Below are 25,448 nucleotides of genomic sequence, written 5' to 3' on the forward strand. Positions count from 1 at the left end.
AAGAAGTATTAATTCAATAACAAAATCAGGATTGTAGTGTAATTTCAGTAATTTAAGTAGAAAAGGAGAATCAGTTCTGTGGTAAAGTCGTGCGAAGTATTTTGTTTTCAGTATTCTGATACATGATAGCTACGAATGTCCTAAAGCAGATTGGTAACTGTTATACTATTATAGTGACATTAACTTAAAATTCATAAAAGTCTATATGTTCATTGCATTTTTTATTAAAAGTAAGTTTTATCAGTATCTTATGATTTTAAGCTATGCAGTAAATACACATCTGGAAACAAATATTCCTATCAGCTACACTGGTTACATTGTACACTCACAAGAATATGATTATAACAGTTTTTAAATAACATGCTGATAGAATAATGTTGTATTGTTTTAACGAAGAAAGCTCTACATTTCTCGTAAAATTTAAAACTATATTTAGCAGGAAATTATATATAAGATTTACAAAAGAGTTTCAGTTATATAGTACTATTGTTAAATCTAACAAGGCTACACGGTTGAATCTCCAACTGTTTTAAACAGCAATATATTGCGGGACTATCATGGCTTTTTATACAAGAGACCCGAATTGTCTGTACTAAGTGGGCTGTTTTTTCTAAAATGTTCAGATTTTTTTAATGTTTGCCATTTGAGCGTTGAGAGAAAGCTGAGGTAGGAAACGTTAGTTCATCAGTAGACAATTATTTTGTTTACAATCCATCTCAAAGTTCTTGCGTTGTAGGAAACTCACTTTATAGATTAAAATTTAAAAATTTTGCAAGATGGAATATCCCCGGAGCTTGTAAAGAAAAAGATAATTAATCTACGGGTTTTAAAGATCATATGCCATATAACTACAGAGTGATCACATTCTAAGGTAGGATCTATTTTTTATTGAATTACGCTGTGTATTAGAGACATTTATGTTGGCATTTAAATTTTCAGATGCAATATGGATTAAATCAATAAAATCCTCCTAACACATTTAGTTGAGACTATGTGTCTTCTAACATTACAAATAGATTATTTTGACACCACTCACATCTATTTCAGACAACTGGGTAAGAACAGAATACACCATTCCGAATGAGAGGTAAATAAAAGGACCCTGCTTGCTCTTCAATGCATAAAGCTACATAATTTTCTTCGTCGCTTTAGAGTAACAACTGTGGAAACTTTGCATATTTCAACGTAATTTATTCCAAAAATATACCACTACATTGGTATAACACAGTAATAGCTTATGTTATATATAACTGGGCGCTTACTCAAAATGATAAAATAGTAATAACGATAGATAGTAATATTCTTATAAACGAAAGATAAATTATTAGACTAGTAAATTATTTAATTATAATCACTTCTAACAGTCAATACCATATATGGTCAACTCATTATACAGAGCTTATTAAATTATTGTAATTATTTATTTTCATTAATGACCTGATGATTTTAAAGGCCGTCAATGACAAACTGTAAACAAATAATACTTATAAAATTATAACTTTCTTTCAAATAAGCAACATTTTCTTTCAAATGAAAGGTGAAGCAATTCATTTTAATGTTTTTTTTTCTGTTAAGTATATTTTATTGAAAGAAAAGTTCTATGTTGATTTGCTTAGAAATGTATTGATAATGGATTAAACTGCAAATATAAGTATTTTAGCTTAAGATTTTAGCTTGTGTCCGATTTCTAACGTTTACTATTCACAGTAATGAAAATAATTAGAACTAATAATACTTTTATTTTATGTCTTACAAAGTTAAACTAATGTAATTTAAATCCCATATTGTAATCAGTCTTAATAGTTATAATTCGTTGTAAGAGATAATAAGCCAAATACGCTAAGATGATAAATATATTTTTATGTAAATTGTAAATCGTATATAATTATAATGGTTTAAATTTTATTTTATTTCTATTTCCGATCTTTCTTATCCGTAATGTTAAACATAATAAAACACCTCATGTCTTTATCGCATAAACTGTAATAATTATTAGATGTATGAGGATATCTAATATTATTTCTTTATGACTAAAGCGTTCGTTAACGTTTAACTAAATCCCACTATATAAGCTAACCGCTTCGTTTATGAATAAATCTATGCTGTATCTAAATATATGAATAAATTTAATATTGGTTTGGTATAAACATATAAATGAGTAAATAACCTCAATTAACCGTAAACAAACATTTCTTACTTGCACTTTACATGAAAGGATAAATATAAAAGGTGTGCTAAAATCAGAAATACGTGCAACATAGGCTATAGCCTATATCATAATAAATTATTTAAATATCATACAGGGTGACAACTAAATACTGGGACGGTTTAACATTATTTTAATCATTGCTAAACAAAATTTTATATGGTTAGTATACACGAAAAAAATATTTTAACAGATATTCAGTGGACCGCTACGCTTCAAAGGGGGCGGCCCGTAAGAAGTCGGAGGAAAACGTTTTAATGGGAGCATAGGTCGAGTAGCATATGAGATTAATGGTATTTATTAATATAATACAGTGCCACAAACTAGACCTCAAAAGGTTGACCCTACTCAAAGTGGAGGGAGACTTTTTGAAGTTTCAAACCCTTGATAATATCAGCCAGCTTTTGTATTATTTACAATATAAAGGGTTTTAGCAGTAAATCGCAAGTGCGTTTAATTATTTATTCTTAATACAACGGAAGTCAAGTCATGTTCGCATAAGAAGTAATTAATGTCGCACACCTGATTTAAAAAATGTCACTACAATGTAACAGCTGATTATAACAGGATAAATTTAAAATATTGACTTCTTAATGATTTTGTGTCTTATTTTGATTTGAAACATCAGAAATACATATTTATAATGATTATTATAAATTTCTTAAGAAGTCTACAAAGGATCGGTATTATCACGGCAGAAGAGGTAGTTACACGAGTTTCCCAGCTGGTGGAGAAATTCTTAATCACCGTACTTTATCTATATGGTTTTATCCCCCAAGGCTCACAACACGAAATATTGAGTATATCAAGTACTTTGACAACGCATTCTAAGAAATGTTTTCTTATTAATGTTTCGAAACAATCTCGCTTTCTCGCTCATTAAAAGTTTCCCTTTATCATCAACTTAAAGAAGTCAAGAGTTTTGGAAGTAATAAGCAATTAAGGTGGTGCAATTAGTGTTAGGTTTGAGTTATATTTTCTATGTATAAACAAAAGTTTGGTTACTGCTCTTTAATATACCTTTTCTGAAGACTGAAAAATAGACAAATAGACGTTTGAACGCATTTCCATTAGTATAACCGAGAAATTACGTTTGTTTAATCCTTATACACAAACTAATAGCATAAACAGAATCAAATTTGTTTAATTAAATAACATGTTAAATCACTTCATTTCTTTTTCTTGTCTCATTCAAAAACATCAAAGTCCATCAAAGACTTGATAGAAAACATTACCTTGACCTTGTGCGGATAGGAATGAATTATTTGTTCTTTTAATTAATTTACATGCCTTACAACAGTAAGTACCTAATTATAGTAAAGCAGTTACAAATATTATTAAGTAACTATGAACATGTACGTGCAAATAATGTAAGAAAAATGTAACTAATCCTGCTGAAAAACACACTGGTATAGTCATAAATTTAATTTATGACTATATGTAACTCTACAACTCAAATCTACCAAACTCTCACATACGAATATATACATCAAATATATTACAAGTACAACGACAAAACAGCGATTAGTAAGAAATCAAACATATGGATATTTAGATAATTAATTATTACAATAACTAATTACAGATACTTAAAATATTAGACTGCAATTATGTCATTGATGAAGGAACCATAATCAATGGCATTGCTCAGCTGTTCCAGTGATAAGATAACACAACTACTGACATTATCCTACAATTCAATCATATCCTCATGAAATCTCATAGTTTTGGTCATTAGTGTTTAAAACTTAAATTTACGTCATTTAAATATAAATAGTCCATCTATGTAATACATCTCCACATCTCGTATGTAATTCATGTTTCAAATTGGATAAATTAAGACTTAATATTCCAGACCAGTGTACTTCCCTTAATTTATTTCTTTTCGTTTTTCAGTTGTAAATATTTGTATTATAAATAATGTAAAAAACATATATATCACACTTCTCCGGACTTTCATGTAAGCCACCTTTCTATCAGAAAACAAATTTATGAATGGTTCAAGGCAGCACGGGAATATTTTAATAACATACATATTTCAAATGAGTCTATTTTTTATAAAATATTAAAGTAACATGAATGATCCAATTGCGATGGAGAGTAAACCAATTGTAACAATATTTTATTCGAATAATATAATACGAGTTGGTGATTGTGGTGTTATTCACTGTAGCACGTCAAAAATCAGTAATTTCGATCTATTGTACATATAATTGACAGTATAACACTATTAAAAAAACAAAACATTTACTTATATTTTTCACTTATATTGTCATTTTTTGTTAGAATCTTGATTACTAGTTATTAGAATACTAGTCTTTTGACTCCGTCAACGTATGAATGGGTGCGTTATAAGTGTGTGATAACAAACCTGGTGGTAACATTCTTTGCGTAGGTATTTCAGTAGTATTGGGGATTTTCAGGTTTTCAGAGTTAAAGTCTTTGTTTGTATACTTGAATGACTTCAGTATTCAGAACACACTTTGAGATGTTTTAAAACTCAAGAATTGAAGTTGATTACTACTAATTTTGTTTTTTTTACAATGACAGTCCTATAATACTAATTCCTGATCAACAGGACTTGGCATTCTAATTATGGAGGTTTTAACTGGCGGCACGACATTGGGATAATTGCTTTCACTGTTTATAGACATTCACCAACTGTGGGTGCTACAGAAGCTGATATAACCAGATAGACGTCATACATCTAATAAAATATGAGTTTCAGGTGTACTGGTCATGGACGTTACCTGGACGGTTATTAGTACCATCACCTGAGTCTGCGGCCCGGAGATGTTCCCCAATGTCCTGGTACCGACGCCGCTTCACACCTACTCGCGGCAGTTGTTCGCCGCCAAGAGCTCGCCACACGGCAGCTTCCTCTCCAGCTCTTCGGCGTTCCTCATGGACAATCTGCTGAACGAGAGGCGATGCTCTGAACCTCCTTCTTCACCACCGGCTTCTCGAGATACCGAGTACCCGGCCAGTCCGGAGTACGAGAGCTCCGGATCTCCCTGCCCTACTGACTACCGGGTTCGCAAGGATCGTCTTTCCCCCAACGGCGACTCTTCGGTCGGCCCGGAGGATCAAGACCAATCTGGAGACTCCTCTCGACTCCGGTCGCGCCTGGATGTCGACACTGACTCTCGCAATGACGCTCGTCTCGAACCCGACGACAGATGGACTCCGAAAAGAGGTCTGGTTTGACATAATTCTCAATTGTTTGAGCATATACATGCACAAATTCATTATGATAGAATTCATAGTCATTATTATGCAACAACAACACTGTAAAACTTCATTTCATGGTAACGATTTATGTGTACTTCACATGTTTGTATTATCGCATTCAAATTATTTTTAACTAGCCCTACCGTTATATATCCAGTGTATAAGTACATACAAAATATATTTTTTATTTTTTGTATCAGTAATTCTGTGGGTTTCAGTAATATATTTTAATGGCGATTCACACTAGATTTTTTAATAATACTTTTAGTTTTTATTTCTATTATAAAAACTTATCTGAATTTTGTGTAAGATAGCAACGTTCATCTATGGGGTACTTTAAGTTTCTTTCCACCTAATTACAGCTCATTTATGTATGTCTAAAAAATTAAGATGTTTTTGTGGTGATTTTTACGTGTTTTACGTATTATATATCTTATTCACCATAAAATAATAGTTTATTTTTACATTGATAATGGTTGGCAGATAAAATATAAAAACGCTTTAGTTATATATTTGTATACAAACACTAGTAGTACGTCATCACCGAATCAACCGTTTCATCTTACGTTTTACAAACAAAACAACACTTTATCAACACAATACCATTTCATTTTTCTTCAGTTCCAAATCTATTTTTTTGCTAAAATAGTTAAATTAATATAAAATATTTCAGACAGAGACAGTACTAAACATCTGTAACATTCTCAACTTGAAGATGTACAGTTTTAGTAGGGCTTTTGAACTATTATATGTGTAACATATATATATATATATACATATATATATATATATATATATATAATTACACACACACACACACTGTCAGACTTACATTTGTATGGGTTTGACCAATAAAAATCACCCCTTCTTTAGATCCACAGTGTTTTTAATTTCGGCATAATTACAATAGGGGAACACATTTGAGACAAAGATACATGATGTGAGTTTTAAACTGATTTTTGTTGTTTTCCAATAATCCCAATATTTCCAGAGAACTTATTAATTAGTTTGACACTCCTTGTTGTGGAATAGGTTGAGGTTTTATCAGTGTGTGATGCAAGGTTCACAAGTTGGCTCTGCTTCTGGTTTAATACTTGAGAACTTTCTTATCAAAGCACACCTTCAGCAAAATAATTTCTCAGATATGTTGAGGCAGGGCAAATTAACAATTCCAAATTACTACAAAAAACATTTACGGTCTGTATGCTATTCATCTTGTCTAACGGTAGGCGTTTTTAAAACCTTGATAGTTAATGGTGAAGTTTATTGTGGAGGCAAAATACATTTTATAGCAAACCTCAAGTTTCTCAACAATTCGGACAAGGATGGATAGTATGGATGTTTCAAATGTTATGGAGTAAATTTTGCGAAATTGCGCAAGGATTACTCGTAAGAACATGACTAAGCTAAATCTAGCACATAAATTAAGAACATTAATCTTTTACAGTCCATCTCTCTTTAAAAATCATTCACAGCAAGTGTGAAATAAAGAGCTATATACAAAATCAGGTCGCAATGCCTGCTCATTTTATATTAACTTATTTGTTTTGAAGCTAATTGTAGTGAAATATTGAGTTCACATTATTCATATGAATTCCGTTCTATGAATAATGTGATTTACATGGCTTGCGCCGTTTTGCCTATATTTAACAATCTTACCAAATGTAATTTATTATAAAAAATAAAATGGAGTACGCTTGGGTAGATATGAAGTGAGCTATACGTTAAAAATATTAATATTAAAGTACTGTTATTGTTATAGATTTTGAGAGCAGTACTCCTCCAAGTCATCATTTCATGGAGCTCCAGCCGTTGCAGCAAAGAAACAGTGATTCAGCAACAGATCAGCTGCAGCGTGCTCCAGCAAGTATGCAGCTAAAGACTGACGTCACTGCTGATCTCCAGATAAAGAGGGACAAACAATCGAGTCCTGAGCACCCGGAAGTGGCTTCAGCGTTTACCAGCGACTCTCCTGCCTTCAGGCACTTCTATCACAGTGACGTCTTCAAGAACTACACCGACGGCCTCGGTGTCTTCAAACATGACTCTTACGTGGACCAAAAAACAAGGTTTTGTGAACTGTACACCGATTACAAACAAAACGTAGTAGTGCTTAAGCCGAACAGCAAGCGTGCGCTTGAAAGCCAGACGGAGAAAGAGACTCCAGTGCTCAAGTTTAGTGTAAACGCAATCCTAGGTACCGACCCCAGCAAGAACCCACCCTTGGCAAGTAAGTAGCATACTTTACAAGTATTGATACAATATCTCAATCGTTTAATAAGGTACAAAATATATTCCTAATCTTCTGCTGTAGAAGTATATAACCCCTTATTTGGGATATGAGATGTTATTAAATACAATTAGAGTTGGAATGGCACAATTGTGCTGCGCTGTGTTTTCATTGTTGCCATTAGGCACATTACTGGTGGAAGAGGTGCAAAGTACCTCTCTACACTTTTAATTTTGTTAACGAGGTGTGATGATTAGTTAATGAGTTATAAATTAAAAATAGCATCCCAAAACTATTGCACAACTGTCAAGTTTTAAGGCATGGAAATAAATATTTAGTTCAACATGACAATATACAAATTTTGCATTAAATCATTTTAAGTTATATCTTCGTTATTAACAATAAAGGTTTTATGGGAAGAATTAAAACTATTCTTGTTCACGAAGAATTATTAAATTTCAATATATACATGTCCGTTGCATAAAATATGTTATGCAATTAATTTTGAAGGTTTACACTACAGTATAATACAACTCCGAACAAATGCATTAGACCGGAACATTATCATGACGTTTAGGAGTAAGATTATAAAAGTTATAAGAAAACGGTAATTTAAAAATTACCCGTTTTACATTATAATTCTTTGTATGCAATGAGCATTTATTATAATGGTTATCCAGAAAAAAACAATAGATACAAAACTTTAAATTTACATAACAAGGAGAAACGTTTTTACAAAAGTTTAAAAACAGGAGAAATGTCTTAGTATTTTAAATGTATAAAAACAAATGTCTTATACATTCGTACGCTACTATGCGATGATTCTTAATTTGAATCTCTTATAGATCATTGTTAACTCAATAAAAATAAGAGCAAGAACATAACTTTCTTGATTCTCAGATGAAATCATTACATCATAACATCATTGAAAAATATTATATTTTTATAAATTTGTATGTATAATTAAAAAATTACGAATCATATTATACTTAATGCGCCTGGAAACAACCAATATTATTGTTTACGGTGTTGAAAGAACGGCTTGCCCAATATTTACTTAGGGTAACAGGAATTCATTTACATGGAGCTTTTTTATTTTGCGTCTTTGTACGCATTACGTTTCAAATCAACACTGTTTCTGAAATGTAGTACGAAACATATTTGTTAAAAGTATTTAATATAAAGATAATATCATTGAGGGGAACTATATGAAGTGTTTTGATTGAAGAAGCTTTTAAAAGAAGCATAATTTTCTACAGAGATTGCTCTTACACGAATGCTACTAGGGTGGTGACTAGAATACGTACAAAGTTTTATAGTTATTGACAGATGACGTGAAAATGAGATTGTATGCTGCCGTTAAAATACATATTTGAAACCTAATTATTTTTATGCAAATTATTGTAGCTAAATACCTGTGTAAGAAAAAACTTTTTATAGCATTCTTGCCGAAATACATACATTTAAAATATTTTAATATTTAATGGAAAGATAATTCCAAGTGTTAAAAATAAAAAGAAGGGGACTTTTCAAAGGCTGGCACTTAGAGATAGATTTTTTTATTGCTTTCCGAAATTAGAATATGGCTCATTTTCGGAGTGTTGCCGGTTGAGGGTGTCTACCCACCGCATCCCCCCTCACGTACGCACACTCACCTACAAATTCATCGGGGTAAAAATGACTGACTGGCGTATCTCTTTTAACGTGAAGGAAATATGAAAATAAAGAGTAATAAAAGGCAAAATAATGTTATTGTAATTCCTGATCTTTTTTATGCATTGAAGTTTGTCTAACCGTATTATAATTACGAAATTGTAATTTTTTATATGGAAATTAAAACAATTAGAAATAATTAATGCAGTCAATCGTTACAATCTAAATGTACTATGGAAAACTATGTTAAGCTTGAATAATGGTGGAAAATAATAGTAAGTTTCATTCATCCAAAGCAATTTTAATTTGTTTCTGTTACAGATAAAATTGCAAAACAATAATAACTTCTAATGACACCTACAAACGTGACTTAGAGTTTGTCTGCATCCACTAAGGCTATACATAATTGAATAATGCTCTAAATTCAAATTTAAATAGTTAATCGTTATAATACTGTTTATAATTATATACCTTAATCCATTTCAAACCTGTCATTTTCAAGGTTTTAATTAAGGTTACATTATGTAGATGAAACGAAACAAGCAAATACATAATAATACTAACATGCATTAGCTCAAGGGCATAGTAATTTAAGTAATAAATTTATAATTGATTGAAAACGTTTTCACTATTTTTATATTATTATTCCAGAGGGAAATAGCTGAGCATTCAAATAATATCAGAAAACACTGTGACATAAACTAAACCTACGCCATAATAACGTAACAGATACCTTTTTACCGTAATACGGTCCATTATTATTCCTTTTAAAGAGGTAATTTCGACAAATGCTGTTATTTTAAAGTTATGACTAGTTTGCATAGTTTTTAAATTAGATTTATTTACTTCATTCATGCCGTCGAATTGCAGCCACGTCACATCCACACACTCCACTTCAACAAAGTCTTTTGTATTTTTGCAAAAATAAATTTGGTGTTCTAAATGCAATGTTAGGTTGAGGCTGGGGCTGAGGGCTTCAATCCCGGAAGTGAACATTGCGGTGGATTATTGGCCGATCTCAAACTTTTGTGTTTCTGTGAATAAAACAAAAGTATGAATAGAGAGAGTGTTGGTTTATTTAACGGTCTGAAATGAGATGCAGTGCCATTTAAGTTCTTTTAATGCGCTAACACCAAACTTTGTTATTGTTTCAGTAAAAGTAAATAACAGCTGTTTTTATACATAAACTTGAGAGTATGCCTATGTCAGTAATAAATACAAATTAAATTAAACATGAAAGTTTTAATTTTGCTTTCCGTATGATAAAAACCGTTGTTCATTACACGAACCAAAAGTCTCTTTTGGCGCTTAGTCGTACTTCCGAACTCGGAGCTTCGCCTCGGTTGTAAAACTCGACGGCACATCCAAAAGAGTCACTTTTGCTCCTACTGAATAAAACTACTTTCTTTAAATGCGTAATTTTTAGTCCCATACTATCCTCTTCGACCAGGGGAAGTCTCTTACTACGTATTTGTGTAACAAATTTGGAACTCAATTTTATATGGTTTTGTGTACTTGCGCAAGGTATAATTTTATGAATTGTCTTTTAATGCAGCATCCCACCTAAAACCACAACAATATTTTCCATAAAAGAGGTGAGTAGAAGATGGTAATCAATATATTGTTCCACTTTTATGAAAGAGGGAATTCCCGGAACGGCGCACATCTGGTTTGAAAGCTAGTTAATTGTTTTACCAGAATAAAACTTCAATTTTAGGTTGAATTAACTATGTACGTATGAGATGGTCTTAACAATTAATTTAGCATTTACACGACAAGCTCATAAATTGATTGAACAGATTTTCATAAAACGAGCACAACGTTATTCTTACACTCATTTGCTGTGGGGGGGGGGGGATAATCGACCAATAAATAAGCGAGTTACATACAACATTTCTACTACTGAAAATTGTTATGATGGACATGAAGTACGTATTTAAAACTATACCCGATTAAAAATAGCGCTCGTTCAGAGTAACGCACTCGGCAATGGTGCAACGAGGGCTGGTGACAGTGATATAAATGTAACGGGGTTGAAATATGAGGGCCAAAGAGTGTTGGTGTCGTTTGACAGTACGGACGGGACAGTGAGTGTGCGCGACACTTGTAACACGTCCTCCAACATGTGCGTGTGTGCGTGTGTCTGCCTGTACTGCAACTCTAAATGACGTGTCAACCACAATACACGACCGAACCAACACTACATCCACTCCCCTGCCGCTACCATTCGTTCTGACGTTAGTCATACAGCTAACCCTCGTAAACTGTTCCGCGATGAACTATTAATTCGCCCACTGGTCCACTGTTCACTAATAACTACATGTGATGATCATAATATGGAGAACAGTTTAGTGCCACTCAAAAGTACCTCAGTGACACATATGCTACACTTACATTGTATTGTTTAGTCCTATAAATAGGCAAATACCCTCATAATACATTTCTCCTACATTTTTAATTTGTAAGATTAACAAGAAATTCATTACGTACCAGGAGCATAAAGTCCAGTGTTTACATGGTAATAGGTTTTCAAAATGGACACATACACTTTTTTTAACTTTAAAAAACTGTAATAATATGATTTATATCATTTTCCATCGTTATCGTTATATGTAACAAAAATAGAACACTAAGTACGAGGACACACTACTCGTAATTAATGTGGTGGGTGATGAGCTTGCGACACACTACACTAAATTTGACAACATAATATGTTACGTCAAAAGAACAAGCACATACCTCACTGTTACAACAACAGCATAAAGTCCTGGCTGCTGAAAATTAATCTAAGCGATATCACCGCACAGAACCAAGAGCACTGCACAACCCATATCGCACGCACTATGAAATGTGCAAGACTGAGGAGTAAATCGATGTATCGAAACGTTTGCGTTCTATTTTATTACAAATATTAATGGAAGATTAATGGTAATCCTATTATCTTTTCAAATCATCCATGGCCAATAACAAACTTTAAACAAACAAAAACTGTAAACATTGTCAAATATCAACTACAATCTATGAAATTTAACTATGCCATGAAATAACATTTACATTCTCCAAACTAAATTATAGTTTCACATAGAGTATCTTGGTAAATGGTACATTATCTATAATAATGTGAATGCATTCATAAATGTGTTAAATATTCTTTTTTAAGTATATAGAAGAAACTACATTTATTTACAATTTCATAAATCTACATGTTTATACATTTATATTATATTTATACAGACCAAATTTTTATTTGTATATCGTAAGAAATTAGTTTTTGTGAATTAAGTTGTTTCTTGTACTCTCGTAGTTTTGCTATTTATTTTTTATTGTAAATATTTATCTTTGGGAAGTGGCTTCCTGTAACTATTGTGTAAAATAACCTTCTCTTCGATATGAAATAGCATCAGAGAAGATAAATGCTATCACGTGATATGTTTTATAGCGATAACAGACTTAAAAATAAACTTTCAATCGTTTACAGCTCCCTTAGATCTCGTACCTGTTGGTATTCGAAAGTTGATCAAACTCAGAATCTCTAGCTATCGATCTAATCATTGACAAATTTCTAGAAGAAAATTAAGAACTGTATTTTCTTACTTAATTTCATGGATGACAGCTCAAATGGAGAGGCAGTCGTCTCGTCAATTAACAATAGCCAAGACGCATACCCACTACACAAAGTATTTGACCATATATTTAGCTGGTCTTTAGTGTTTTTTTAAGAGGGAACAAAAAAAATCAGCAATGCATTGTCTTCAGAGTGAAGGCTTTTGAACACATCCTGCAACATGTAAAATAAATGCATAATTTGGCAAATATTGGTTACGTGATGCTCGGAACTGACAGTTACAAAAGAGTAACACCGAGTTCCTTGACATCACATACAGTTTAAGTGTTGACTTGAAGTTTGTGGTCAAACGACACCTGAAGAAGAGTCAACTAGACAGTTGTTAAGTTTAACTTTTCTGAGATCAAACTCACACAATAGACCATGTATCAGTCTACAACAGCAATACAACTGCTCTCAATCGTGATGTAACTATTTAAAGATACTGTTTTGTGGTAGAATGTTGTGTCCGTAAATAGAAAGTGTTTGACTCACCGTACTATTATGTAATGTTGTTACCAAACAAGACAAAAATTATAGTGCCAAGGTTTAGAGGCCTGAGAGACCTAGGTCAAGATACCTTTACTAAATATGCAACAATTATTCAAATGTGACCGTTGTCAATATCATGTTTTTCAAAATATGCCTGTCAATACCCATGTCATAGACGTGTGGATTATTTTTCTTATGTAGGCTTGTTCAGCCAAAGGGGGTGACCGGTCTAAGCGGAAGACCAGAAATAACTGAGGTTTGAATTGCATGTACTCATTATCATAACAACAATTTTAAAAGCAATATATGTAGCTTGTGCAGATTATATATTGTAAACTCATGTACGCCGATGTAAAAAGGCATATTTAAATCTAAATAATTCTTATAAAGAATTGAAGTAGAGGATTCGCTCATTTTAAGAATTATATACACATTTTCTATTTGTAAACAATATTCCCGCCAAATTCCAAATACTCATATAAAAATCATAACCTAAACTTATACAGTAATTACAAGAAAACATTATTTAAAACATTAAACACACACACACACGCACGCACGCACGCACGCACGCACGCACGCACGCACGCACGCACGCACGCACGCACGCACACACACACACACACACACACACACACACACACACACACACACACACCACACACACACATATATATATCGTATATACAAAACTGTATAACGATTGTAAAATGAAAACCAAGCCTTACGGCACAACACTATATTTACCCGTAAAAGCATCATGATATCAGTTTGTCTATGACGTATTCTCCTGACGTCTAGCTGCGGTGTCCCGCCATTTTCGTGAGCAGATATCTGCACCCCTAGCTATATACGCTATGTATACGCATACAGTTCTGCATTGCGGGAACGGCTATGTTTACATCGAAGGGACTAGTATTTACCGTTTTCTACACTAATTAAAATCACAAATTTTCCATTATTGTTTTTTTTCGAAAGCTAGCCGGGCTACCTAACCGAACTAGCGTTAGCTTACTGTGCTGGGAAAACGAGGGCCACTTTATAATAAATTCTAACTAGCAACAAATTTTCCAGGAACAACTTGAGTAATCTTTTTAAATTACAAGTTTTTAGAGATCTTTATATTGTACACTAAATAAATGAATCAAGTATACGTAAGAAAGTCGAGTATTTGGCAGATTGGCTGAAATCTTTGGCTAGACATTTATGCCCTTTCAAACTTTCATACCCTAATCTTGCTTATCGAAAGTTATAACGTCATCAAAATGTATAACCAATCTATACTAAGTTTTGCTAAATTTGATTGCTCTCGCTTATTATGTTTCTGCTCTGTTATGGGCAGTTACTTATTTGTCAGGATTTACAACTTATGATTATTTATTTGTATCTATTTTTAAAGAAAAAAAGCATTTTCATCTCCTATTGACTCTAGGTCATGGACATTTAAACCCATATTGTTCCTTTAGAAGTTTCACAGTATGGAAATTTCCATTTATTTTAACAGGTTCTTCTTAAATTCGTATCTTTGTCTGTCGGTCCGTCTGCGCGATAACTCTTGAAAGGTCCTAGAGACTTGAAACTTGATATGATCTCTTGGTCCAAGGAAGAACACTATCGATTCTTGGGTCAAATGATCAAAGGTCAGCAAAGTTGCAATAATTTCAAGAATTTCGATACGTTATATCGGACCATTCGATACTCCATTGTATTGGTTTTCTGCAATGAATTAATGAAGGAAAGGAAATAAATTAGACAGAATTAAGTAGTTTGAGATGTTTAAATCTACTTTCACGCCGAGTATCTTATCCATTACGTAAATTAGAAGTTTGAACCAGCTTTATCTAATTTTAATGACTCCGTAAAATGTGTATCTATTATCAGACATACCGGTGGAGATTAATCTGATAAACATTATAACAGTTATAACAAATAACAATTTCTTCATAGACAATAGAGGAATTTTTTGCATTCACTCGTTTATAAAATTATACATCATTATACTCATTTCATCTTAATTGAAAGTCTCTTTACAATAAGTTTAGTGTAATTATGCCTAACACTTCTATCTCCACCTAACAACTTTTATAAACAAGCAAAAACATTAAGTTAAACAAATAAAATTGTATAGTAAAACTATTGCTTATTTTTCATCATTTGGTAAAATGCAAAAGAATAAAAGTTTAATACTATAAAGAAACAATTTTAACTCATTTATATATCATGTAATGCTTGTGTTGAAACTTAAATTTTATCGTCTTTACTTACAAAACTAAGCTACTACCAAAAAGTTCTCTCTACTATTAAACCTTTACTATTATTACATTCCACTTGACGCCTTAACCAGTTAGTTTGGTATAAACTTTATTAACGAGCTTGGGTTCGTACCATCAATTTCAACATCCACAGTCATGCTAACTTGTCCTTTGAAAGCTGATGGGAGACGTTCACATCTGTCAAGTGCTTTGATGTAAGGATCGATGTAATGGATCCGGAATGTAGTACCATCTGATAAGGGCGACCTATTTACGGTTGAAAAATAAGATTTAAGACGTTGTCACGTCAAAAAAACTTGCAGTATTTTATTCCTAATTATGAATTTGATTAAGGAAATTGACATAATATAATGATCTGGCCAACTCTTATACTAAATATATCGAAATTAAACTTGCATATTTTGTAGTCGTTTGAAATATGTTTACTTACTTAAAAACATTAGCTACTAACTCACATCATAAGTAAACTGAGTCCTTATTTTAAGGGATATTAACTTAAAATCAAACATGTTGTCATGTGGTGCTTTAAAGACACGAATAACAACATGATTAAAGGAATTAATTGAAATCACTACGAACTCAATAACAAAACATTACTTCAATGTTTTTTTTTTTTTTTTTTTTTTTTTTTTTTTTTTTTTTTTTTTTTTTTTTTGTCTTTGAATAAAACTAAACCTCTAGACTAACTAACCGGCTAATGTAATCTAGTAACTTATAACTTTATTGGGTAGCTTTGTCCGTATCGTGGACTAACTCGGTTGTTTCTGAGGCTACCGAAACACACTTGTACATATTCAGAAACTTCAGTTTATGTCAAACTTTTACGGTCTTCAGATTTGTTTATACTTCAGTACTGCTACCCCCTTACGAAAACAGTATTTCCAAAGAGAACATTCAACTGAAAGAATATAGAACGCAGCCATTCGATTTGTATTTCCCGTATTTGTATTTGAGGCGTTTTCACGACGTGTCTTACTGCGGAGAAGTATCGATGTTACCTATGGGTACTGTTTGGAGGTTATTAACCAACTGTATGCACCACAAAGCCTTAGCGCAAGGAGAACCTCAATACGTATGTGAGAGGTTGATTAGAAAAGATCAGGTCTCCCAGCGCAGCACCCTGCATAACCAAAACCTTCACTTCTCCAAAGTAAAGCCAGAGATTGGCAGGAGAATCTACTCTTACTTAGGTCAAAAAATGATTAATGTCCTTCCCGAGAAAGTCTAATGTCGTCTTATCTTAGTTCTAAGCATAATTTGAGGTTCAGTTTTAATTTTAAAATATGCCATAGTTGGTACGATGTGACGTCACATTTGCATAGCCCACTCCACCTTGCATCGTTCTCTTTTCCTTATTTTAATCAGGAAACATCAACTAAAAGTTAATAATGTTTGGTTACTGGTGAACAGATTTGCTACGGCTACTATTCAAACTGAAACACTTTTCAACTATGTAATATACTACTGTTTATGTTGTTAATATTTTACGTAATAGACTACAACCTCCGTTGACAATCACAACGGTATAAACGTCGAGTTGATATCGGCTTTCGTTCGGAAGTCACAGACTGAAATTCGAAACGCTGCTATTCGTGGTTGGTGAGGGGGAGTAAAGTAAACACGAGAATGGCGGGGTTTGTGTGTTATCACTCTCCTGAAATGTAGTTCAATCTATTTTACTCCTATTTCTTCTTCATATAAAGCTTCATCCACATAATTGTATCATCGTTTGCTGCTATATTTATTATTGTGCTAACGTAACAATTTGGTAGTTAACTTCCCAACTCGTTGCATTTGCCCTAATTCGCTATTCGACGTACATGTGTGCAATTCGAAACCCTTTAATTTATGATAAAAGGATAAAGCAAGTTGCGGGAATATCCATTCAATCAAACACGAAAAATTTAGCTTCTAAAATTATATCAAAAGTTTTTAATTTCATTCAGTACATTACACATTATACTGTGTATGTACATTAGTATTTATAATAACACATGTGTACGAACACAATGTGAATAGCAGACTACTAAAGTGCACGTCTATTCTGTAGATGGAGCGTCACCAATAGTAAAAGACACATGGCTTTAAGGGTGTTAAAAAACTCTCTTAAATTATAAAAGTAAATTAAGTTTCTTTCAAACATATTCAATTTTATGTAAGTTATTTTACCTTCCCAAAATAAGGTGGTAAGGAAAATTAAAAGATTGAATGGTGGGAAATCTTGTAGAATATGTTTTTTACTTTCAATGAATTTGGAAACTAAGGAACTTTTTGTTAATTCCGATTTATTATTTAAAATAGTGCATTGGCTGACCACTTTACAAATTATAGTAAACTAATGAAATATCCTGCATGTGCGTATATCGTATGACACCAACAACGCGTGTACATTATTTATTGATTACACTGATCATTAAATTTCTTTTTTCTATGGGAAAGTGTTTTTCTTCCGTCCCACACTATTTACGATCAAACATAACCCTAGAGAGTGTATAACGCGTAACTGCATACAATTCTGGAGAGTCTGATTACACTGCCTGAGAGAGCTGTCGATCAAGCCCGGCTGATCAGTTGCAAGTCCGTTATCTTTATAATGATAACATGTTTATTCGAATAAATTCATTGATAACACGGTAAAAACTAATTCTTAGTAGATAACACTGTAGGATAAAGTGAAATTATTGTTTAAGCGTTAAATAGTCGTATAGAAAAGGTTTATGATTTGGGGATGTATAATGAAATTTGATCAAAATTGAATTTATTTAGATGAAGCAATTTTTTAAAATACTAAAGTAATTAAGCTGAACAACATTGATACAGAAACAAGCCCCGTCCACACCGAGCTATACTGTCAGTACAAATTAGGTTTCAGGTGACAACATATAGATTAGAGGGGTACAATAGCGCTGCACTCTCAGACAAACCGATGTTTTTCCAACTGTTGGGGCAATACATCCCCTATTGTCCCGGCAACTTCTAATAGCGCTATTCAAACTATGCTCAGCCACCAATAAATATTAATCTAGGCGAGCTGGGGGGTGGGGGGCGAATGTTGTTGTAACCCTTGTAGGATCACACAATAGACCAGGTGCTCCCCTGTACACATCGTTACGTTCCTTTCAACCAATGTTTTGCTACGCAGTCCTGCCCTAGATGTCTTTTTTCTTTGTGATTTTGACAAATATCTTTTTAGTTGAAATTTCATCGGCCACTTAACATACTATAATGGATGCCGGTCGGGTCTGGGAGGGCTGTGCTTCAATACAAACGGAGCAGTGTGGGCTATTGTCGCTTACACGCCTCGGGCATCGTCTCGTAACTTCGGCTCCCAAAACAATATCAGACTTCTGAAAGTCTGTTATCTACCTTTTAAACTAATTATCCCCACTCGTGAACTCTTAAACTGAAATGTGCTTCAGCAGTTGTTGCTTTTAAATGGACTTATTAACAACATGACGATTGGTTAATTGCGATTATTGTTATATACGAAACTCACCGATTGGAAATTCTTCTTAGAAGAAGTGAATGTTGTTAACATTTTAAAATTCGAAACTGTAACCACGTGTCATTGTATAAAAATACTATTTCAGGGGGGCATTCAACTTTTTATACTATATAATAAATTTAATGTTATTTGAAATATACATAAAACACTATGACTAAAAGTTAAAAATTATTTCATTTTTATATATGTAATTATAATTTAGTTATTTAAAGTACGTTTACAGAAATAATGTTTCATAAAATGTACATTTCGTACTAGGTATAATTTATTGTTTAATTTTATATCTTCGTGTTTTTTTTTATGTTATAAAGATTCAAAATAGGTTAGCCAGTTGTTATTCTTATTAAGCAGTTTGAATAGCTAAGTATTTTTTTAATATTCTTAGATAATATGGTCTGCATAGATATGGCAGAGTTTTTAGTTTGTTAATAATTAAAATAAACTTTGTATAATTTCAATATTTTCTTCATTAAATATGATTCACTTGAGGACATATTTCGATTTAGGAATCAATAGTTAATTTTATTTAGAGTACTATATAAAAAAGTGTTATTTTTACATTCAAGCTATCTTTTAGTATTAATTTGACTTCAAATGTGACTATAACCAATTAAGACGGGTTTTCAGGGTTTTATTATCACATTAACAATATTACATTACACATGATTATTTTTTCATGCAAGGTTGAGTGTGCTTTTATATTTCACTATCTGATACACCTCATTATGAAAGGCCTGTGGTGAATATTAATTAGGTTAAAAGTTAACAACAACCTGGTAAAGGAATTCGTTGCAATCAGTAAACGCGTGTGGCCGTAATCGTGGAAATTTATACAAACTACACTATTAAGGACCGGAAGATAGGTCCATCAAAACGATTCGTCGGCTGTCTTTCTGTCCGTCTGGGCGATCTCTTGATAGAAAGGTACTGGAGATTTGAGATTAGATGTATAGGTTCATCTTGGTCCAATGCAGAACTCAATTTATTGTGGAGTCAAAAGAGCAGCGAAGTTACAAAAAGCGCCTGGAAAAAAGTTACAGTCAGTTCAGTAAATATTTATGTTACATTGTGTTGAGTTTTTTGTACATAAATAGTGTTAAAGGACATCCCACTGTGCCTTACATATTTCATTGATTTAAATTATAAAAGCGGAAACCATATACAGCAACACTGGACTTAAAACATTACTTTTTGGACCAATCATACTCGTCATCTCCTTAGCGTGACGTCTCACTGGAAGTCGCAATCGGTGGGAAACACACATGAAAGCAGAGATAACGTTTAATGTTTACTGTTTTACTAAACTTAGCTCATGGGTTTATTTGTGTACTATTGCTGTATGTGTACAGCTACGTGATTGGTACGATAGGACGGTTTAACTGTGTAGTTAGGTAAAATAATTTATATTTTAATAACAATTTATCAAAATTAGGTTAGTTATAGTACAACCATTATCACCGAATAAATAATTTAAGACATTGGCCAAACAAATGCTTCTTTCTAGGTCATTAATCTTAACATAAATCTACAATATAACATAACCTTAGTATAAACACGTTTTCTACGCCTCTCCGACAAAATTACGTGCGGAAGTAAAGTGTGTAAATATTTGCAGTTAATATGTATAATATGTACCTAGTTAAGAAATATTTCAAAATCGTTGTGGAGCTTAGTACAGATATTTTTGAAACCATACAATATTTATCCAATTGAGATATGATCACATTCTTCAGATGTCTTCAGATGTCTTTTTCATTTCATAGGGTGTAAAACGAGTTAAAAAAAATTACATTTTGTTTCTTTCATATGTTCAAAATTTATTTATTCTTTTATTAACTTTCTTGTTCTGTAACTTTATGTCAAAATTGCTGGACGAAAGAAGTTATTAGACAATATTGTAGTATTTTAGGAAACTACAAAGATTTCATTAAAAACACTATGTATTGATTTATAAAAATTGTCACCGCCTTTTAGTCACCTTCGCCTCAATTTGCGGCGCATGCACATTTGTACGCAGCACGGAAGGTAAAATACTGTACAGCATAGTATAGCGCTCCGCCTGTATTCGGCAATTTTACGGTATGTGTGCTGTAAGGCTCTTATGGCCCAAAAAGTCTCTCTAGTAAAGATGTTCTGTACCGCACTACTCATTTACAGATGTGCGGTTTAGGCAACATGTTAGCATTTTTGTCAAGAGAGTGCTAAAAGCATTTCCATAGGACAGTCCAGATGAAATCGTTTTAGATAGGTCGATAATAAATCTGATTACAGAGTTTAAAAATTACAAACTTTAGCATTTCTTCCTTTAGACTTTACTCGTATATACAGGACAGCAAAGGCAAAATCGTGCCAACATAACCCAATATTAAAGTGGTACTTGCTAACCCAAAACTATTTCATAGGTAAATGCATGTTTTCAATGTTTTAATTATTGTTTCATTCAAATTCAAATTACAGTTACTACAAATCTTTGTACTGACAACTGAGAAACTCATATACACATATATATATATATATATATATATATATATATATATATATACATACATACATATATATATATATATATATACATATATATATTATAAACAACAAATGCACAACACAGATGTACATTGTAAATAGCAGTGAGACTTTAGGGAACACCAAAAATGAGACGTAGTCCAAGCCATCCATTTTCTTACTTTAAGACTTCTGCTGCGCATCGCAAAACAGCTGAAGAACCCGAGAAATCTTGTTTGCAAGTTAATTTCTGCCGTCCAACAACTGCAAAGTTCATAATAACTCTTCGCCTCACTTTTAATAAATCAAACTATTTTTAAATGTTCTTACTGACGACTAATTGACACCCTTTGAATAACTATTATAATTAACAAAATAAATATTGTTTGGGGTGACGCTTTACAAATTTGTTATAGTTTGTCAATTGAAATTTTTGCCAGCTCGTATTTAAAAGTTACAGACTTTGGCGCGTGTACCATAATAGATGACGTCATAAACATCTGAGATTAAATTGTTGATATGTTGAATCAGTTGATCATGATTTATATCTAAGAGGTGCAACTCGGTGTTGACTTTGCATCTTGTCAGGGAATTATTGTTTCCCCGTTCTGGACCAACTGAACAAAGCACCTCTCGCACAAGGCTCCGACTCAATCCGTGGAATGACAGCTCGATAGTGGCATTTGTGTTTGTGCAGACTCGATATCGTATGTTTTTGCTGAAGTCAGCCTGTGACTACACCCCCCCCCCTCCCATATACTCTCTCTCACTCTCTCCCCTCAAGAGTCCCCTAGGCGTCAGCTGGTCGGCCACTTAGCGCTTGCACTTGGCACCCCACCCCGCCTCACACCCTGGACACACACCTCAGCACAATCAATAAACTCATAACACTGTCCAGCCGTTAACACTGTCATCAAAAACGCCTCTGTGCGCCACCGCCTACGGGACACAATAATTCATTGCTTCAGATAGAGCTAATCCAAACGCTTCGTCTTTCTGTGCAAGAAACTCACATAAAACACTATGAAACACGATAACACTTCTCGGGATTATTATTACCTTGGATAGATATATCCATAATCTTACGATTTCTTTTTTTCCTTATAACGCTATTCCAAATGGGAAGATTTTAAATTGACAAAAATATTTTCTTGTCAAAGACTTAAAATTACTCGCGATATGAGAGTAGCTAGCGCTAATTGATCGGGACACTGGCTTGATGTTTTGGAATAACTTTAAAAACGACATTAGAAAAATACACATGAGATGGAGTTCTAAAATTGTCATTGTAGAGTTGCTAGCACGTCTCCTTCAATAGAAAACCCTTAGTGCAATCACGTCATTATGTGGTGAACCAGAATATTATTTCAGGAGGGAACTAATAGTGGAACCAAGAAGTATGAAATACCTCCGTAGGGTGGAGGTACGGGACACTCCCATGGGACATTTTTTTAATTTTAAGAGTAAAATGGTGGGCTTAAGGCTGTTTTTGATACATGTTTTACTTATATTTTATATAATACTTGAAAACATTGTTCACCGTTAATATTTTACAGTTAAAAAGAGTTTAATAGGGTTAATGGACCAAAAAGTAAGAACTAACATGAGGAATTAAAATTAAGTAATGAAAATACTGTCTAAATAGGTGTATGACGATCAAGAGGATTCCTACTAAAATATATGCTAACATTCCTTTTAGATCGGAATTTTTTAATATTTTAGTAAAATTAATTATTAAAAACTTTTTGGATATGTTACATAAAAATTCATCATCATGCACAGTTTACTCAATTTAAATCAAAATTTGTGTATCGTTGTCTGTAACAGACGCTTTCACAGAAGAGGGCGGATCGGTTTGAGTGAGCCGTCAGCTTGCATGAGAACACTGGAGACCCCGCTGCAACTAAAATACGCAAAATATTCTCCAAGTCCAGTTTCTAGCATATCCCATGCTCCAGTTTTTACATTTTCATGAAGATTTTCCTATTACTGATTGTACTTTAAATAAAATAATCAAATTCGACTGTGTGACATGATTGAACAAAACTTTTCAAAGTACCAGTACTTTTAAACCGTATGTTTTTAATTATATAAATTTAAATTTATTTGGTTAGAACTTTTAGGCCAAAGTCCGTATATTCTTTTAAATATTATTTAAAAACATACTTGTTGAATATGATTTATATATAGAACAAAATTCATCGTTCATAAAGTGGTATTACGTAAAAAGTGATAGAAAGGATTAATTGATTTGTAACACTGTCAACTTTTTAAGCGTTTTAATCGTTTGCACAAATGGAATCATAAGTTGGTATCAGTTTCAGGATATTCCTTGTGTTGTTCTTGTGACGCAAGGAACGTTTCCAGGTTGGACTTAAGGAAAAATGCACTAAACACCGTTTTTGTGTAGAATTCTGTCATTAAGTTTGACACATTTATTAAACTAGTTTTGCTGTTGTGCTTGACTCCCATTATTACGGAATGGTTTGGTACGAAGAATCAATTCCTTGTCTCATGTTTGAGCTCTTCAATATGTCCCGTTTCTTCTTACTCGTCCATGAAGTATCCATATTCCTAATGATGAACTGGTTGTCTATTGTTGCAACTATATTTTGGCTGTTTGCACATCTCTTCTCAAGCACAGTCATAAATATGTTATTATGGTAAGATTTTTCTAATTTCTAAAATATCCATACGTTTTATCAATTTTCTACACGATATTCAGACAACAACTTATAATACTACGCACTAAAACACTAGAACCCCATCTGAGAACCAATATAATTGTTATTTATTAAAAATGGCATGATAGGCTACTTCAAAGGAATATGAATTCAAAGAAATTATCTTTACTAATCAATATATAGATAATCGCAGGTTGCGCAAATATTTATTGCGAATATAGATATTCGCAGAGCCTGCTAATATTTTCCTGTTAGTTATATTCCACATGGTTCTATTGGCAAGTTCCGCAGCAGTTAAGTTATTATTGGAATAACTAAAGATGTGATAATATCTTCGTAATTGAAATTCTATATTTTAAGACGACCTGAACATTGATTTAAACATTTGTAGCTCTTCCATTGATTATTGTCACTGATATTCAAAGTGACAATGTGATAAAATTTACTGTATGCCAATGCCAAAATTTACTACATGCTATGCTTTCACCACTAGGATTGACATCTGCTAGTGACACTATTACAGTAGTTAAACTTGTGTAACTATACCTCTGCACTTATGACCTTAGCTTCTAGGTTCTTTTCTTTGTTGTTTTCTTGTTTTCTTGTTGTTTTTTTGTTGTAGAAAATGTTGTTTTCTAGGTTGTGTTAATTGTAATAACAATAACTTTGGTATGGTATTAGAGGGTGCAATGTGAACACTGGGCCTGTGTAATGCTTTCCGCCATAGGTACCGTTTACAATTCACAGATTCACGCCGATCAACTTTGCTTACAGGATCTTTTGTAGTTAAATGCTTAATTTGCATTAGATTTTTTAGGAATGTGAAAGAATTACAAGTATTTGGTCCTCTTTTGCAGAACTCATGTTAGATCCTTTAGTGTTGTGTCCTTATTCGGTTTGGTTGCCATTTACCATTCTCTTGTGTTAGATAATCTAGCTTAGTGGATACTAAGTGCTTTATCATGGGATCTCATGCGTCTATTTTGATATCAAGCGTCTCCAAGGCTCTCGTGTGTGCAAGTTATTGTTTACCAGTTGAGTAATACAAAATGAGGATCAATTCCTGTA

The 25,448-nt window shown here is 32.8% G+C and overlaps 1 protein-coding gene across 1 annotated transcript in view; it reads left to right on the top strand.

Annotated features, from left to right (window-relative positions):
• The first annotated feature begins 3,575 nt into the window (after positions 1-3,575).
• The window catches only part of LOC124368521, a 55,285-nt gene continuing 33,412 nt past the window's right edge, over positions 3,576-25,448 (top strand). The window contains exons 1-2 of the mRNA XM_046825763.1: positions 3,576-5,402; positions 7,200-7,667. Coding sequence (XP_046681719.1) covers positions 5,000-5,402; positions 7,200-7,667 — 871 coding nt within the window. The 5' untranslated portion in view covers positions 3,576-4,999. The remainder of the gene's footprint in view (positions 5,403-7,199; positions 7,668-25,448) is intronic.

This window comes from Homalodisca vitripennis, chromosome X, assembly GCF_021130785.1.
Source record: "Homalodisca vitripennis isolate AUS2020 chromosome X, UT_GWSS_2.1, whole genome shotgun sequence".
Classification (NCBI taxonomy): domain Eukaryota; kingdom Metazoa; phylum Arthropoda; class Insecta; order Hemiptera; family Cicadellidae; genus Homalodisca; species Homalodisca vitripennis.